This window comes from Chinchilla lanigera, unplaced genomic scaffold, assembly GCF_000276665.1.
Source record: "Chinchilla lanigera isolate Chin_1 unplaced genomic scaffold, ChiLan1.0 scaffold00024, whole genome shotgun sequence".
NCBI classification, from domain to species: Eukaryota; Metazoa; Chordata; class Mammalia; order Rodentia; family Chinchillidae; genus Chinchilla; species Chinchilla lanigera.
This window is the reverse complement of record NW_004955425.1, coordinates 27559664-27576131: the sequence shown is the minus strand read 5'-3', so window position 1 is coordinate 27576131 and position 16468 is coordinate 27559664. Positions and strand designations below refer to the sequence as shown.

At 34.9% G+C, this 16468-nt stretch overlaps 1 protein-coding gene across 1 annotated transcript in view; it reads left to right on the top strand.

Annotated features, from left to right (window-relative positions):
* Positions 1–16468, top strand: part of Fcho2 (FCH domain only 2) — a gene marked incomplete at its 5' end in the record, with an annotated part of 126339 nt that overhangs the window by 56852 nt on the left and 53019 nt on the right. Inside the window, 3 exons of the mRNA XM_005386078.2 lie at positions 3597–3695; positions 4564–4660; positions 15906–15950. Coding sequence (XP_005386135.2) covers positions 3597–3695; positions 4564–4660; positions 15906–15950 — 241 coding nt within the window. The remainder of the gene's footprint in view (positions 1–3596; positions 3696–4563; positions 4661–15905; positions 15951–16468) is intronic.

Sequence of the window (16468 nt, the reverse complement as noted above, 5' to 3'; positions counted from 1 at the left end):
CAAAAAAAAAAAAAAAAAAACCAAACAAAAAACAGAGCATTGTCTGGGTTGCTTTTCTTGACGCTCGGACATAACATCCGACACCTGAACCTTAAAATAGGAAAGCTTTACTACTCCAGTCTTCTTCCAAAGTCCCACCTCTGAGCACATGAGGCTTTTGGGGGCATCTGAGTATAAACCGTAACAAGTGTTGTCAGTACATAAAGCCATGATGATTTTGCCTTTGGTTAGTGTGTGGGAGAGAAAGGGCTTTAGGGCCAATTACCGAGGGACTCATACCTGACAGTTAGGTAGAAGAGGAGGTACTGAAATGCAAATAGAAGCCAGAGAAAGAAGAAAACTGGCCAGTGTCATGTCTTGACAGCTGTGAAAAGACAGTGCTGCAAGAAAGGGTTAATGTCAAATGAGGCTACAGTTCTACTGAGATAGAAGGTTTAAATTCCTGTAGCAAATGAGATCATTGTAGATTTCAACACTACTATTGTCTTTTTAAATCCTTAGGAACACTCATTGATTTATTTTTGAAAAATACTAGCTTTATTGAACTAAAATTTACTTACCACACAGTTTACAAACTTGAAGTTAAGATTTAGTAGATTTTAGCACATTGACAAGAGTTGTACAGCCATGAGCACAGTCAAATTTAGGTCATTTTTGTTACCTGAAAACAAAACACTCCACCCACTCTTTTATCTCCCAACCCTTCCCCTCCAGATCTGGGCAACCATTGAGCTACTCTCTGTCTTCCTAGATGTTCTGATGAAGGAGCACTCGTCTATAAGGCTATTATTATTGACTTGTTATTTTCACATTTCTACTGATGAAAGTGTTTGCCTTGCAATTAAGTTAGAAAAATAAAAATTAGAATTTGCTAGAATCAAGACTTTTTGTTTTGTTGATGTTACTTTTTAAAAACAATTTTTCAACAGGCATGTTTTTGTCTTTTTCCTTTTTTAAAAAATGGCATTTTACTTTTTTATTCTGCCATGTGCAAGATGAAAATATTTATTTGAATAAATGTAGTACTTTTGAAAGATAGTGCTATACATTGCTAATGTTACTTGTTTTCTTGTGTTTTTAATTTGCGACTGTCCCTCTGTATCTGTCTCTGTGTTTTTCTCCTGCTCCCCCCTCTTCCCCTCCCTCCCTTCCTCCCCCCCTCTCTCCCTTCCACCTTTCCTCCCTGTCCCGACTTCTCTCTCTCCCCCCTCTTCCTCTCTTCTCTCCCTCTCCCTCTCTCCCTCTTTTTCTCCCCACTTCCTTCTCGTCCCTCCTTCTGTCCCTCCCCCTCCCTCCCTCCTTCTCTCCCTCTCCCCTTCTGTGCTTCTCCCTCTCTTTCCATCCCTTCCCTCCTTATCCCTCCCTCCTTCTCTCTCTCTCTCTCTCATATACACAACTGCCCAGCAGGAACTATTATTTTTTCATAGAAAATAGACTACATGTTTTAAGACACAGAGTAGGTTTTAATTCCAGTTATTTACAAATCAAAAGAATCCTTTTACTTCTCCACTTTTATTTTGTTCCAGGTCACACATGCCAACCTTATCACAGTGGGTAAGAACCTGACAGTATAATGAGAATCAAATTTGGGTAACAGGACCTGTATTTGCTAGTGAGAACAAAATTGAGTCCCTGGGGTGTGAGAAGTTAAAATTTACTTAGGGTAGTTATGAGTTTAAGTTTTTTATTTGAGTTGAAAGTAAAGATAACTGAAATTGTAGCTGTTCTTTGTGCTCATGCTTTTTACCAGTATTAGTTCATGGGATGCTTGAAAATATTTGGAACATTATATGGGAGTTGGCTCCTTGGAAATATTGAGGTTCGCTAAGCAGCACTCTCAGATAAGGAGTTTTAGGATTGCTTTTATGTCTCTAGTGGCTGATAGAATTTTTCTGTTTAAATTAATAATGGTATATGTGAACACAGTGAGTTTAAAATTGCAAGGGAGAAAATACCTATCTGATTAGTTTAGGAAAGTTCATTTACATTTAACACTTGAGAAACTACTTATTCCTTACTTCCCATTGCTAAATTACTGAGTTTAGTACTTGTTAATTTTGAGGAATTATGATAGTAGTGTCCCCCTCCGAAAAAAACCCCACAGTTTCAAAATTGTGTCTGAATTATGCTTTGAATTCTGTATAGATTCATGCTTCAAGATATTTTAAAATAAGAAGTTACCTTTTTTGTGTAACTGTTTTTAAAAAAATACAGTTTCCTTGTAGGTAATGATCATCCATAAGAAATTAATGGGATTATGATCCAGTTTTACTGTATTCAATTATGCCTGTTCTATGGAAATATGTTGTTCATTAAATTGTTGAAATTTAGGTTGAGGGCCATTCCTTATAATATGAACTTAGATGAGTCAACCTTCTGAATATTCTGCAGTTCTTGAAAATAAGTCTAGATCTTAAAATACTGATATTCTCTTTGGCTTTGTAAAAATTAATCACTGCCAAGGCACTTGGTTTTAACTCTTGAGTAAAATTGATTTTAAGTTTTTGGACTATTCTTATATTAGTGCTCCAAGTGTAATTTTGGCATTACTGATTTTTTTAGGAGTTCATGGCACTTACACACTGTAGATACCATTTTGTTTAGTGATTGCTGATTGTGTAGCTCAGTGCTAAAGAAATGTAGACATTAAATATGAAGTGAGGGCAATTAATTTGGTAAGCTAACTGGCAAAAATAAAGGAATTATGTAGATTCCTTAGAACTGATTTAATTTGGCCAAAAAAAACCCCAACAAAGGATAATCAGGTTTGTATAGTAGAAATGAGAAATTTATTTTGTTTTAAAATGGGTAGCTCAGCATTTCCCAGATCCTGTTTTGAGGAGTAGAAGTATTGTGTGAGATACTAATGTTTAGGGGAAAAAAAAGACAAAAAGGGTTGTGAGGTCAAAAAATTTAGAAAATGGTAGGTTAAGCAAAGTGAAACAAGTTTTGTTATTTCAGTATTTCTGCTTTTAATAGGTTTATTGTGAAGTCAAGGCTAGCCGTGGTTTTCTGTCTAGGAAACAAATATTAGAGTAACTTGGAAATTTTTTTTAACAACATTCAACTGCCATTTCCTGTACAGTACTAGAATATCTATGTTTTGTTTTGAACATTTTGAAACATTCCCTAGTAATCTGATGTATTCTTACTTTCTGCTGAGAACTGCAGAGATACGGTGTGCGGGCTCCCCCAAATTTCTTTGAACATAGATTATCTCTTTTGGAGAGTGTATTAACCATTTCAAGGTTCAAAAGTCATTTTAGAATGTTTGGCAGATTATGAAGTTTGCAGAAGATAATTGTTTTCCAGTTTGGGAAATGTCTTTGGCTTTGGGACCACCTTTCTCATGTGGATTGCCTTCTTTTTTTTTTCTTTAATCATGATTATTTAACTTATATCTTCAAATTCTAGAAAAAGTTCAAAGAAATGCTGTATATAATTTTGACCTATTTGTTTAAAGGCATTGTTGAATCTTATGGTAACTTGCTTAATTTAGTTATCTGTATTGAAGTGCTTTCTAAAACTTTTTGATTACAGAATGCATATTCGTATTATATATAGTAGGTATATAACTTTATATGTTTGCTACCCAGAAATTTCAAGATATTGAAGAGACTCATCTCATTCACGTAAAGGAAATTATAGGATCCTTGTCAAATGCAGTGAAGGAAATTCACTTGCAGATAGGCCAGGTAAATTTTTTACTTTACAGTGAGTTGATTCATGAAAAATTTATGTTCTATTTATGGCTTTTTATATATCTTTTGTTACTCTGCCTAAAACCCATTGATATGATTCTGAAATGTTTCAGCTAAGGAACGTGTATTTACATGTATGTTCTGTTGTGGCACCAAGCATGAAAATTCAAACTGCTTGTTAAAATTAACCGTGTTCAGTCTACTTCACATTAAGATTTTGAATTACCAGTTTTTGAATATTTATTTTTTCAAGTTTTACTCTTTTTAAGTTTAGGACAGCAACTTTTGTAAGAGAACTTAATCTTTGAAATATACTAGAAATTTAAAAGTAGTTTATGACAGCCGGGCGTGGTGGTGCACATCTGTCATCCCAGCACTTGGGAGGCTGAGGCAGGAGGATTGAGACCAGATCGATACCAGCCTTGGCTACAAAGTGAGCTCAGGCCAGCCTGAACTATAGTGAGACCCTGTCTCAAAAAGACCAAAAAAAAAAAAAAAAAGTTTATGACAGTTTGGAGTGCATTAAAATTCAGTACAAAAAGGTGAAGTCTAAATTAAAAATCTAAGACTATTTTCACTATCTTTATAAGTTTAATTATTGTAAGAATTTTGTTTCTAAAACACTTGTGAGAAGAGAACAGGAAACTGCTTTTACTTCAAAGGCTGTAAGGCCATGTCTTAAGGGATGAAGGTAAGCAATGGTTGTTCTCCGCAGAACTGTGAGTTGGGTAACAGCATGTTATTTCATAACTATGTAAATAAAAGTTCCTGAATGCCCTTGCATCCCAAATTTTCAATTCTTTTTATCTGAAGTAGAGTAAAAATATTTGTGGAAGATGTTGTCTTTATTTTGGTTTAATAGGTCCATGAAGAATTTATAAATAACATGGCTAATACTACAGTTGAAAGTTTGATACAGAAATTTGCTGAGTCAAAAGGCACTGGAAAGGAAAGACCTGGTAAGGTGATAAATTGCAAGGAAACGTTTTCAAATTTCCCATCTAATAACAAATATTTGCCTTTAAATTCTTGTCTGTAAGAGAGAGTTTTAACTTTATATCACATACCTGAGCCAAATAACATATGGCCAGAGGTACTGTGCATTTTTAAAATGTATTTGTTGGCCCTCTGTATTTTTGAGCAATGTCTGTTTATTTCACTTGTCCACTTTTTGATTGGATCTTTGGGGGAGGGAGGTTCTTTTTTAAATAATTAGTATTCTAGATATTAGTCTTCTGTCCAAGGAGTAGCTGACAGAAGATTTTTCCCATTCTGTAGGTGGTTGCTTCACTCTGTTAGCTGTTTGCTTTGGTGTGCAGAAGCCTTTTAATTTGTTGAGTCTCAGTGGTATTTCTTACACACTTGAGGTGCTGTTCAGAAAGTCTTTACCTATACTTATGTCTTTCTGAGTTTTACCTATTTTATCTTATAGCAGATTGTTTCTGTTTTAATAGCGATACTCCAGTTTCTTTCCAGATTGTATAAATCTTTCACCTTCTATTTTAATATCCAGGTCTTTGATCCATTTTGATTTTACTTTATTATATAGTGATAGATGTGGTTCTCAACTCAATCTTCTGCATATGTGTAACCAGTCTTCCCAGCACCAAAAAGTCTAGCTTTCCTCTAGCGTATGATTTTGGCCCTTTTGTCACAGATAAGATGACTACAACTGCCTGGGCTTGTTTCTCTATCCTCTGTTCTGTTTCATTGATGTCTGTCTTTGTGCCAGTGTCATGTGGTTTCCCATCTTTTTTTTAAAAAAAAAATACGTTTGAGACAGGCTTCCACTAAATTGCCCAAGCTGGGCTCAAACTTGCAATCCTCCTGCCTCAAACTTTCAGTCCTCCTGTCTCAGCCTCCCAAAAGTGCAGGGATTATTATAGGCATGTGCTGCCATGCTGACTAGAAATATACTGAATTTATCAAAACATACCACTAATTTCCTTTAATACAGACTTATGGGTTAATTAAAGTTCTGTCAATTCTCAGAAATTTTGCTAACTCATTGTACAAGGATTGTTGAACCACTTCATTCATTTTGTTGTGCCTGCCTACCTCGCTATACATTCTCTGTGAAAAACCTGACACATTACCCAGATAGCTTACAAATTCCTGTCCCTGGGTTAGGTTTTTAAAGTAGCTATATAGCAAAATAGCCCTTAAACTCACTGCCTGATTCCTTTTAAATTCTAGATACATAGGTCATGTTGTTTTGTTCCTTGTGCAGTGAAGTAATTGTACAATTTGCAGGAGTGAGCCCTTTAAGTCTCAGTGCCCTCATCTGTAATGTGGGCATAATAGTAGTGCCTGCCTCATGGGCTTATTGTGAGGGTTATATGAGCTACTGGGACATTATTATTTAGTAAATATTATTTTCAGGAGCCACTGTGTTTCCAGATTAATAGGTATACTAAGATGTGTAGAAAATACCTGTTATTTAAATGGTAGGAGGTAAGAGGAAGACCAAGAATGGTGATGACATGTGCTTTCCTAGAGTCATTAAAACTAGAATTAGGTGACGATCGATAGTGTGACTGGTTTCAAAAAATGATCCTAAAACTAACTTTTGAGTAAAAGAGGTTTGTGTGGAGTACAGTAGAAGGGGGATGGGTTTTACTTGTCTGGTGAAGTTAAAGAAAAGGCACACAAAATTTTGTGTGTGGTTGTGTTGAATTCTAAGGTATATTCTAAATTTAATTTTTGTTAACATTTTATCTCTTGTTTTGTAAGGGCCCCCTCTGGTGGATGAGTTCCTACCTAAACTAGTTTTAGTTCTATGGGACACAGCTTGCTACAGAACAGGAGACCCAGTTCTTCTTTGAAATTTGTGTACTTAAAAGTTAACCCATGTCTCTGGTGCCAAAAAATGACTGTTTAAAATGTGCACAACAGGGCCATAATTCGTATGTCTTGCTGCTGGGTGATTTGAACCAATAGTTAGTACATGAATGACTGTTCTTCCTGGTGGCTTTTTATTGATTTTATTGGTAAAAAGACCAATAAAAGTAATTAGATTTGATTGTACTGCTAGGGGTACAAGCCACCTGATGGCACATCATGTACACATCACTTGTGGTTCAAGCTGGCAGAAACGTGTTAATCTTTAGTTACTTATCTATGGCAAGATAAAACCTGTCACTTTTTTTTTTTTTTTGCAATTTCTCTATGTAAGTCAAATCCACTGGGAGTACTAAAAATTTCCCCTACTCTTTGAGATATAATTATATGGAGTCTGCCAAAAAAAATGTATACACACTTCAGGAAAAGAGAAATAATATTGTTTTTGAACAGAAGGCTACCACTTTGAGCACCTCTTGAATTAATCTCATGATGTCTCAGTAAATTTAGTATTAAAATATTATGTACATTTTTCTTTTCCTATGTTTATACATTTTTTTGGCAGACTCTGTTACAGTTTTTTGTTATTGTGTGATTCCTCTGGAGTTTGAGTCACTGTAAGTAGATGTTTTGAGTGGCCTGAAATAATTGTGAAGAAACAGGTGCTTTCTAATTTTAAATATCCTTTTATAGTCTAGTAATACTTTAGTAGTCCTAGGGTAGTCATCTATTTCATTTGCTAAAAGAGATTAAGATTCATATTTTTAGTATTTCCTATTTTACAGTCATTCTGCTTTTCATACTTTAACAAAAGTTCAGAAAATTTCAACATACGAGAAGCAAAAGGAGTAATTTAAAGAAAATAAAAATTAGTGGGCCAGTCTGTAATATGTTTAATAAAAAGAGTTGTTGAAAAGGTGGTCTACATTTTCATTATATGTGATATTGATGGGTTTTATAGCTTCCATTTCAAGGTTTCTGAGAACTTCAGAGATACAGATCTTTAAAATTGGTACAGAGACTGTTTGTATCATCAACAGTCTTAGAAAGGTGGACATTAAAAGCAATGAAAAACAAAATGGAAAAACGAGATACCTGTGGTCAGTCTACCTAAACAAGTTTAATGGATTTGATATTTAGAATATTTTAGCTTCTGTATTTTTATTATTATAAATTATAGAATAAAACAGATAATCATTTCAAATTATGATCTAGTGATATCTTTTGAGACCCCTGGAAGATTTGGTATAATACTAAACCTGTAGAGAGCCTTTTGCCCTTATCCTCACCAAGAAAAATTTTTGAAAGACCAATCTTTTATGAGCTAAGGAAGTTGTATGAGATTTATATTTCTGTCTATAAATAAAATTTTATTTGAACACAGTCATGTATGTATTGTCTGTGACTGCTTTTGCACTGCAGTCACAAAGTTGAGTAGTAATAATAAACCATATGGCTCAGGAAGTCTGAAACACTATCTGACGCTTTACAGAAAGTATCCCCACACCCAGTGTATTAGAGAATAGATTTCTTTTGTAGTACAGTAGCAGATGGTGTATGTCATAATACATTAGAATTGTGTAGCTCCTGATAAAGCCTTGTAGAAAGCAGATTCTCCTGTTCTTGGTTTCCCAGATCATTTAATCTGCCTTTCTGCACCACCTGCAGATACACTCATAGCACAGCACAATAATTGATCCTCATAATAATAATCCAAAATTGTGAAATATTAAACTATTTTGAGCAAGCTTTGTTTAAAGGCAGCTTAGGTCATTAATTTGAGATAGCGTTAAAATGTCAATAAATGTGTAAATCTTGTGACAAAACAAAACAAAATAGCTGAGCTGATTACAATTTGTACAAATTATGTGGTTAGTTATAACAAGGGTAGGACTTTAGCTCTTTGCAGTATATAAAAAGAACCTAACTCAAACCAATTAAAACTTAAAAGGAAATTTATTGGAAAGAAACTGAGGTATCCCAAATTGCAGAATAGTCAGGCCTCAGAAGGAGACTCAAAACAAGACTAGAAAAGTAAGATATCATTTTTCATTCATTCTAGCTCTACTACTGCTTTATTTTCTTTGCAAAATGGCTTCCTTTGCTTCTGTGGGCATATGATATAATGTGATCTCCAAGTAATTTTAGCTTTTTTAAACTTCTTGTAGCTACAGCTCAGAATTAATCCAAAAATTTTGTCCTTTTTCAAATTTCTTGAAGCAAGAATACTGTACAACCTGTTGGCCCAGGCAGGGTCAGGTAGTCTTTTAAGTTTGGTCAGTCTGGGTAGAACATGGCTATAGTACAACTTTAACTCGAAGAGGCAGGATTTCTCAGAGAAAAGAGATTGTCATGAACTCGGCATAATCCTCCAAATATCTCCTGCAGTCATCCCCTTGAGAGGTACAGGATCTCTGGAGGTGGAATTTGGAATAGGTAGGAATGTCATTTCATTAATGATTAATGATACTGACATCTTCTCCTGTGTTTTCTGTTTGTATGTCTTTGGAGAAAGGTTTTCTTGAGTCCTTCACCTTTTTTTTCCCTTAAAGTTGTCATAGAGTCTCGTCATATTGCCTAGACTGGTCTCAAACTCCTGGGCTTAAGGGACCCCACCTCTCCCTTTAGAGTAGCTGAAACTGTATGCGCCTTTGTGCCCAGCTTGCCCTTGTTAAAATTGTATTCTTTCTCTTTGTTGTTGAGTTCTAAGAGTTTATTCCAGGTACTAGATTCTCATTCTCAAGCCATTTTGAAAATATTTTCTACCATAATGTGGGTCATCTTTCTTGAAAGTTCCTTTGATGCACAGATAGTTTTTGTTTTGATGAAGTTCAAGTTATGTGTTTTTCTCTTTTATTGGTTGTGCTTTTGCTTTCATATCAAAGAAACAATTGCCAAATTGAAGGTTGTGAAAATTTACCCCTTTCCTTTAAGAATCTTTTTTTTTTTGGTTTTTCTCTGGTACCGGGAACCGAACTCACGACCTTGCGCTTGCCAGGCAGGCACTTTTGCCGCGGAGCTAAATCCCAGCCCCAAGAATCTTTTTTATTTAGGGCCTTCGTCCATTTTAAGTTAATTACTGTATATAGTAGGAGGTAAGGATTCAACTGCATTCTTTTACATGTGAATATGCAACTGTCCCCTTACCATTTGTTCAGATTACTTTTTTCCAGTTAAATTGTTAAAACACCCTTGTTAAAAATTAGTTAACCATGTATAGGTTTCTTTCTAAAATTGCAGTCACAACTTTACGTTGTTATGATATAATTTCTTTTTTTGGTATCGGGAAGTGAACTCAGGACCTCATGCTTGCCAGGCAGGCACTGTGCTGCTTAGCTATATTCCCAGTGATACTATTTTGATTATTGAAAATTTTACTAAGTTTTGAAATTGGAGTGGTGTGAGTCCTGTAAATTTATTCCTCTTTTTCAGGATTGTTTTAGTCTCTTTTCTAAACAATTTTCACTGAGTATATCTCTTACCATTGCTGTTGCAACAAATCACAGATTTTGTGGTATAAGTCAATACAAATTTGTTATCTATTGTGCTATAGGTCAGAAACTTACTGTGAACCAAATTCAGGGAGTCAGCAAGACTGAATGGAGATTGTAGAGGAGAATCTGTTTGTGTTTTTTAGCTTCTAAAAGCTGTACTGTGCACATTGTTAGGGTTATTCCCTTCCTTATCATCAGAGCTAGGAAACTAGCCAAGTTTTCACTGCATCACTCTGTCTGTTGCGTCTTCTACATGAGTATCCTTGTAACCTCCCTATTCTAAGATCATCTGATTGGTAACCTTAATTCCAGATTCAACCTTAATTTCCCATTGCCATGTAATCTAACATAACATACTCACAGGTTCTGGGGATGAAAATGTGGACTTCTTTGGGAGAGAGGGGACATTATTCTGCCTACCATCTCAAGGTGTGCTTCATATTATATGAAATATAGCTGTTGGAAGTATATAGTTCGATGCATTTCAGTAAATTTATACAGTTGTGTCCCTGTTGCCATAATTAAGTTTTAGAAAATTATCCACTATCCCAAAAAGTTCCATTGTTTGGTTCAGTCAGCTCCCACCAGTCACCATCTGCGCGCTCTCTCTCTCTCTCTCTCTCTCTCTTTCTCTCTTGCTTTTCACTTTTCTAGAAATCTTTTGTTTTGAGACAAGGTCTCACTATGTAGCTCAGGGTGGCTTTGAACTCACTGTGTACTCCAGGCTGGCCTCAAACTCAGGGCAATTTTGGTGCAGCCTCCCAAGTTCTGGGATTACAGGAGTGTACCACCACATTCGGCTGGCCACTTACTTGTTAATAGATATTTACATTAGGTTTTGGCTGTTATGAATAACACTGCTGTGAACTTTAGGATACAAGTTGTTGTGGCACATATATTTTTATTTTTCTTGTGCAGATGCTAGGAGTGGAGTAATAAGTAGTGAATATATTGGATTATAACCCAGAGAATAAAATAAGTGTCCATTGGTCCATACAGGCATAAAAAAACTTTTGGATAAATGATTTATAATTTATTTCAAAATAAAAATTATAAATTTTATTACCAAAAATGGCTAGACAGTTTGGATATCTCACCACAAAATACATGCATAGCAGATAAGTACATGGAAATATTCTGAGTTTCATTAGTTATGAGGGATGTGCAAATTAAACCCATAATATATCACTGCACACTTACAAAAATGATTAAAATTAACATCACTGACCATAGTATGTACTGCCAAAGATGTGGAAGAACTAGAATTCACTTGTACTGCAAGTGGCAGTATAAAATGGTACAACCATTCTGAAAAACAGCCTGGTGGTTCTTAGAAATCTTAACATATACCTACCATATGATCCAGCCATTCCACTCATAGGTATTTACCCAAGAGAGAAGAAATTTACATATTTGCACAAAGATATGTGTAATCGTTCATTGCAGTTTTATTTGTAATTAGTCCCGAACTGGAAACAATCCACGTGTCCACTAACAGATGAATAAATAAGCAAATTGTATGACCAGTGAAGTACTACTCAGCACTAAAAATGAACTAGTCATATGTGCAGCTTCATAAATCTCAGAATAATTATGCTGGGTGAAAAAAGAAAAAAAAAAACACAATGTGATTCTATTTCTTTTTTTTTTTTTTTTTTTTTGGTACCAGGAATTGAACTCAGGACCTTGTGCTGTGCTGCTGAGCTATATCCCCGGCCCATGTGGCTCTATTTCTTTAACATCTAGAAAATACAAATTAATTTATATTGATAGCAAATCAGTGATTGCCCTGGGATGAGTGGAGTGGGTTACAAAGGAACACGAGGTGATGGCTATCTGTGTTATCTGTTTATGACATTAGACTCACAAATTTAACACATGTCAAAATTCACCAAGTTGTACAGTTTAAATACAGTGGCATCTCAGTTCATGAACCTACTTCTTTCACAATTCTAGTTGCAAACCAAACTGGTTGAAAACTGAATCAAATTTCCCTGTAAGGTCAACATTAAACCTAACCATTGAATTTGATTTAGTTCTTGTCCAGTTTGGTTTGTGACCAGAATTGTGGAAAGAATCAAGTCTGAACTGAGGTACCACTATATGTGTAGCTTTTTCAGTGGGGAAGGGATCACTCTTAAGTCTGGGCTGAATAACTCCAGGAGTTAATGGGTGGAGCTGTCATTTGTTGAAGGGAAGGCTTACTGAGGTCAATGCTAAATTTAATACAGTGCTTTCAAATTAAACAAGGTTCTTAGTCAAGATAGAAGAGAGGGAAAACATAATTCAAACTGGTGGTATGAGGGTGTTGTTAGAATTTGGGTGTAGGGGAGGTTATGTTTCAGTGTTAAGATTCTGTGTTTGGAGAACTAAGTGAAAATTTGGAAGACTTCAGTAACTGAAATCTGTGGTTTAAAAACTATTTCTTTGATTTAAGACTAGTTTCTAAATGTGTCTTATCGCTGGTTTTAAAGCCTTGGGCACATGTGAAAATCATTCATGGAGGTTTTTTTCTTTCTCTTAACTTTTTTTTCAAATGTACAAACTGTGTCACCCTGGAAATTCTGATTTCATTGATCAAGCATGGGGCATCAGTATATTTTAACACTCCTCAGCTGATTTATCATGTAGTCTTTGTGGAGAACCTGTAGCATTAAGTGACTATGATGGTTGTTATAAATGTCATTCTCAAACCCTATCCGGACCTAATGAATCAGAGTACATGTTGTAGTAAGATTCCCAGGTAATTTGTATATACATTACACCTGAGGGAACACTGTCTAGACTTAGTGAATATCTGGCAGTGCCCCAGAACTCGGAGTATAGTTCTCAGAATGTGATTTCCTTGCTACAAAAATGCAGATTACTGAGCACCGCCCCAGGTCTTCCCAATAGGACACTCTGGGGTTGAGGCCCAGTATTGTGTGGTTTTATTAGTCCTGCAGGTGATTCTATGCATGATTCAGATGAAAAGTCTGCATTGGAGTTTCTGGTATCACTTGAAATTTGGAAGCACTGAATTGAATGAAATTCATTCTACACATCTTTTATTAAAATAGATACTCTTGAAGTGTCAATATTGTCTGTTTCTTTTAACCTTTAGAAAAAGGTATATGCACATATGTAGAGAAAGAAAGTATATATGGCAAAAAAATGCTATTATTATCAAGCTGCTTTTATAAATGGCACAGTATAGTTCAGAAAGGGTAAAGTAGTTAGTCCAAAACAGTCAACCAGCAAGCAAGTAGTAGAACAAGAACTTAAACTTCCCTGACCTTTGTATATCACCACGTTTGAGTTTGATGCTGTTTTGTGTGTTAACTTGCCTACTTCATCATCTCAGGCATGTGGGAATGTGGTTATATTACATTCCTCAGGCCCAAGAGCAAGCTTGAAAGTGCAGTCATCAACTTGAATTATTATTAGTCATCCCCTACCTTCATCCCACCTATTCCTTCTTTAGACTTTGAATGTCTGAACATGTTTGTATGTTTGACCTTGGCTGTAATTAGATACTCTTTGATTTAGGTTGAGACTGTGCAGAAATAGACTTGATTTAAATAGTCCAGCCTACTGAATTTTAAAGTCACTTTTAATTTGACAAAGTTGCAATCTTGGCCTGTTGGTAGCTTGAGATTTAGGATTGATTCCAAAACAGCAGAGACTATTAATTAAATATTTCACATATTTTGTATTCTACCTCAATCCACAAAACATTTGTGGTGATTAAAGATTAATGTTAAGTGAATTGCTTTTCCTCCTCTTAACATTTCTTAAATTTTGATGGATTCATTAGGTTGATAGTCTTTTAAAAAACAGAAAAAAATAGCAACAATTTATTCCTGCTAGCTGGTTAAAAGATCATATTTAAGAATGGTTTTGTTTTGAAATGTTGACCTTCTAGAGTAGTTGTTCTTTTCTGAATTTAATTGAACTCATAGTGGCATTTTTAGATAATGTGTGATAAGAGCATTAAGAAACAGAGCCAAAATGGTTTTATTTACTTCTATACAAACTAAATTGCCCTTGTGACCCAGCATAAAATCTCAGTGCTAACAGAAGTTATTTATTTTGACAACAGAATTAATTGAGTCTAAAACAGTTGAAATTCCAGTTGTAGCAAACTATTCGTTAAGACTCACTCTGGCTTTAGTACTGTCAAAAAAATAACTTGTCTTATGATTAAATAGCAGAATGATGGGCAGTGGACTTCATTTGACGGAGATTGCTGAATAAACTTTCCACTTGTGAAACAGTTGAGATGTGACATGCCACAAGGGAGGTCAGACTGTGCATTGATATCCAGCTGAGCTGTCAGCTGGCCCTGAGCCAGGCACGCAAAGCCTTGCCGTGTGGAGGAGCATATGGAGCATGTGCCACTGGAGAAGGAATCTCCTGTGTGCCTGATTTAATGCCTTTTTTTGTTTGTTTGTTTAAAATGTATATTTGGTTTCATTATACTAGAAAGTTGGTATTTCTGTCTTGAGTAGAAAAATTTATGTGTGTGGTACTCAAACATTTTAGTTATATTTTATAATTTGAAAGGATTTGGCATTTTACATTTCAGAAGTGTTTTTTTATTTTTAGTATTTTCATTGGGCACTACTACCCCAAATAGATTTTAAGAGGATATTTAGAAAAGATAAAGGAAAATTAATCAAGACAATATCTATATAGAAAAAAGATTTTTGAAGAAAAATTTAGACTTATTTGAAGTGATTAATTTTATAGTTAAGGAATCCCTTCACTATTTTCACATAAATTAAGTCACCTGAAAATGTTAAAATGTTTTTCTCTTTATATAGTGTTTACTAAGATGATGTTGGAAAAATCCTTCTGGATTTAAAAAAAACTTGAAAATTTTATATTTGCTTGCCATTGGTGTGTTTTTATTTTTAACTTCACCCCCTCTCTAAAGTAAGCCCATAGCCTAGAGAGGCTGTAAATAGTGACTGGTACAAAATGTGTTATGTATCTGTAGGAGGATTTTGACTAACCACATTTCTAGTTGCCTTTTTTGGGTAAACTCTGAAAATTTCACACTTGATTATTATTTAGAAAAGCCAATAGTTCATAATAAGCTGTTGGTAATTTATGTTAATGACTTCCCATTCTTCATAATTTTAAGATCAAGCAAAAAGTTGCTTAGTATGAGATCCACATAATTAAATTCTTCACCCTTATTGATTTGTCTGTCCCCATCTCATTGTAAATTGTTATAGGCCTCTATAAAAGAGTCTAAGAACAAGCTCCAAGACCTTTCATTAAGTGATTTCTCAGCTTCCAGATTTGCAGAATGGGCTTGAATAAACTCCTTAAATTTTTAATTGTATTGTTTTGTGACCCTTTAAAGCTTTTGGGGGTGGAAGTGACAAATGTGTTTTTTTCTTAGTCATTATTAGTCTAAAAATTAAAGATACAGTGGTGAGTAGAACACAGGAGGCCCCAACCTTATATTCTAGTAATATTTACTATCTTGTTATCCTGTTTTTCCTATGAGCAGGGATTCAGCAGTTACCCCTTACTGTGCTATTTTCTTTCTCATTAACTGCACTACAAAGTCCTTGGAAGCAGAAACTACGTGCTGTGTCTCTGTCCTGTTCTGTGGTATCACCTGTTCTGCGGTTTCCAGTAAATTATTGAGGTCACAATAAACTACTCTCAGTTTTTTTTTCACTTTGGGGGATAATTTACTTTTTAAAAACTATTACTGATATTTTAATTAACTGTGATAACAATAGAACATATTACAGAATCATTAAAAAGATGTATTAGAAGTTAAATTTTAAAAGTTAGTAAAAGTGTAGTATAATAGATTTATCTGAGAATTGTTTTCTGCTAGGAGTTATTTTTTTTTTTCCTCCTTCAGGCCTTATTGAATTTGAAGAATGTGACCCTGCTAGTGCAGTTGAAGGTAAGTTAACTACTTAAAATGTATCAATGCCTGTGACACCTAGCTTTCTGTGTTGTGTGTTGAACAAGTAAAGCGGGCTTGCCATCCACAGGTGTCACCATGTCCATGGAGTAACATGAAAATCTGAAAATATAGTTTGAAGACCTGCAAGTGACGATTGTTACTTAAACAACAGATTTGTCTGAAGGAATACGTGTGTTAAAATACATATTTTATGAGGATGATTGAACCTTGGGCCTCAGGCATCTTAGACAAGCATACTGTACTACTGAGCCATACCCTACAAAGTCTGCACTAAATACATACTTTAAAAGATGAAATGCACAGCGCCTGCCTGGCAAATGCGAGGTTCTGAGTTTGATTCCCAGTATGAAAAAGATGAAATGTAGTCTTATGTTTTTTTCAGATGTATATTCAATTTTTTTTTCATTGAGCTCTATCCTTAAATTTTTTAATGTCATGAATGTGAAAACCATTACTACATAGTGGGCAATGTTTCATTGATTAATGAGGTTATG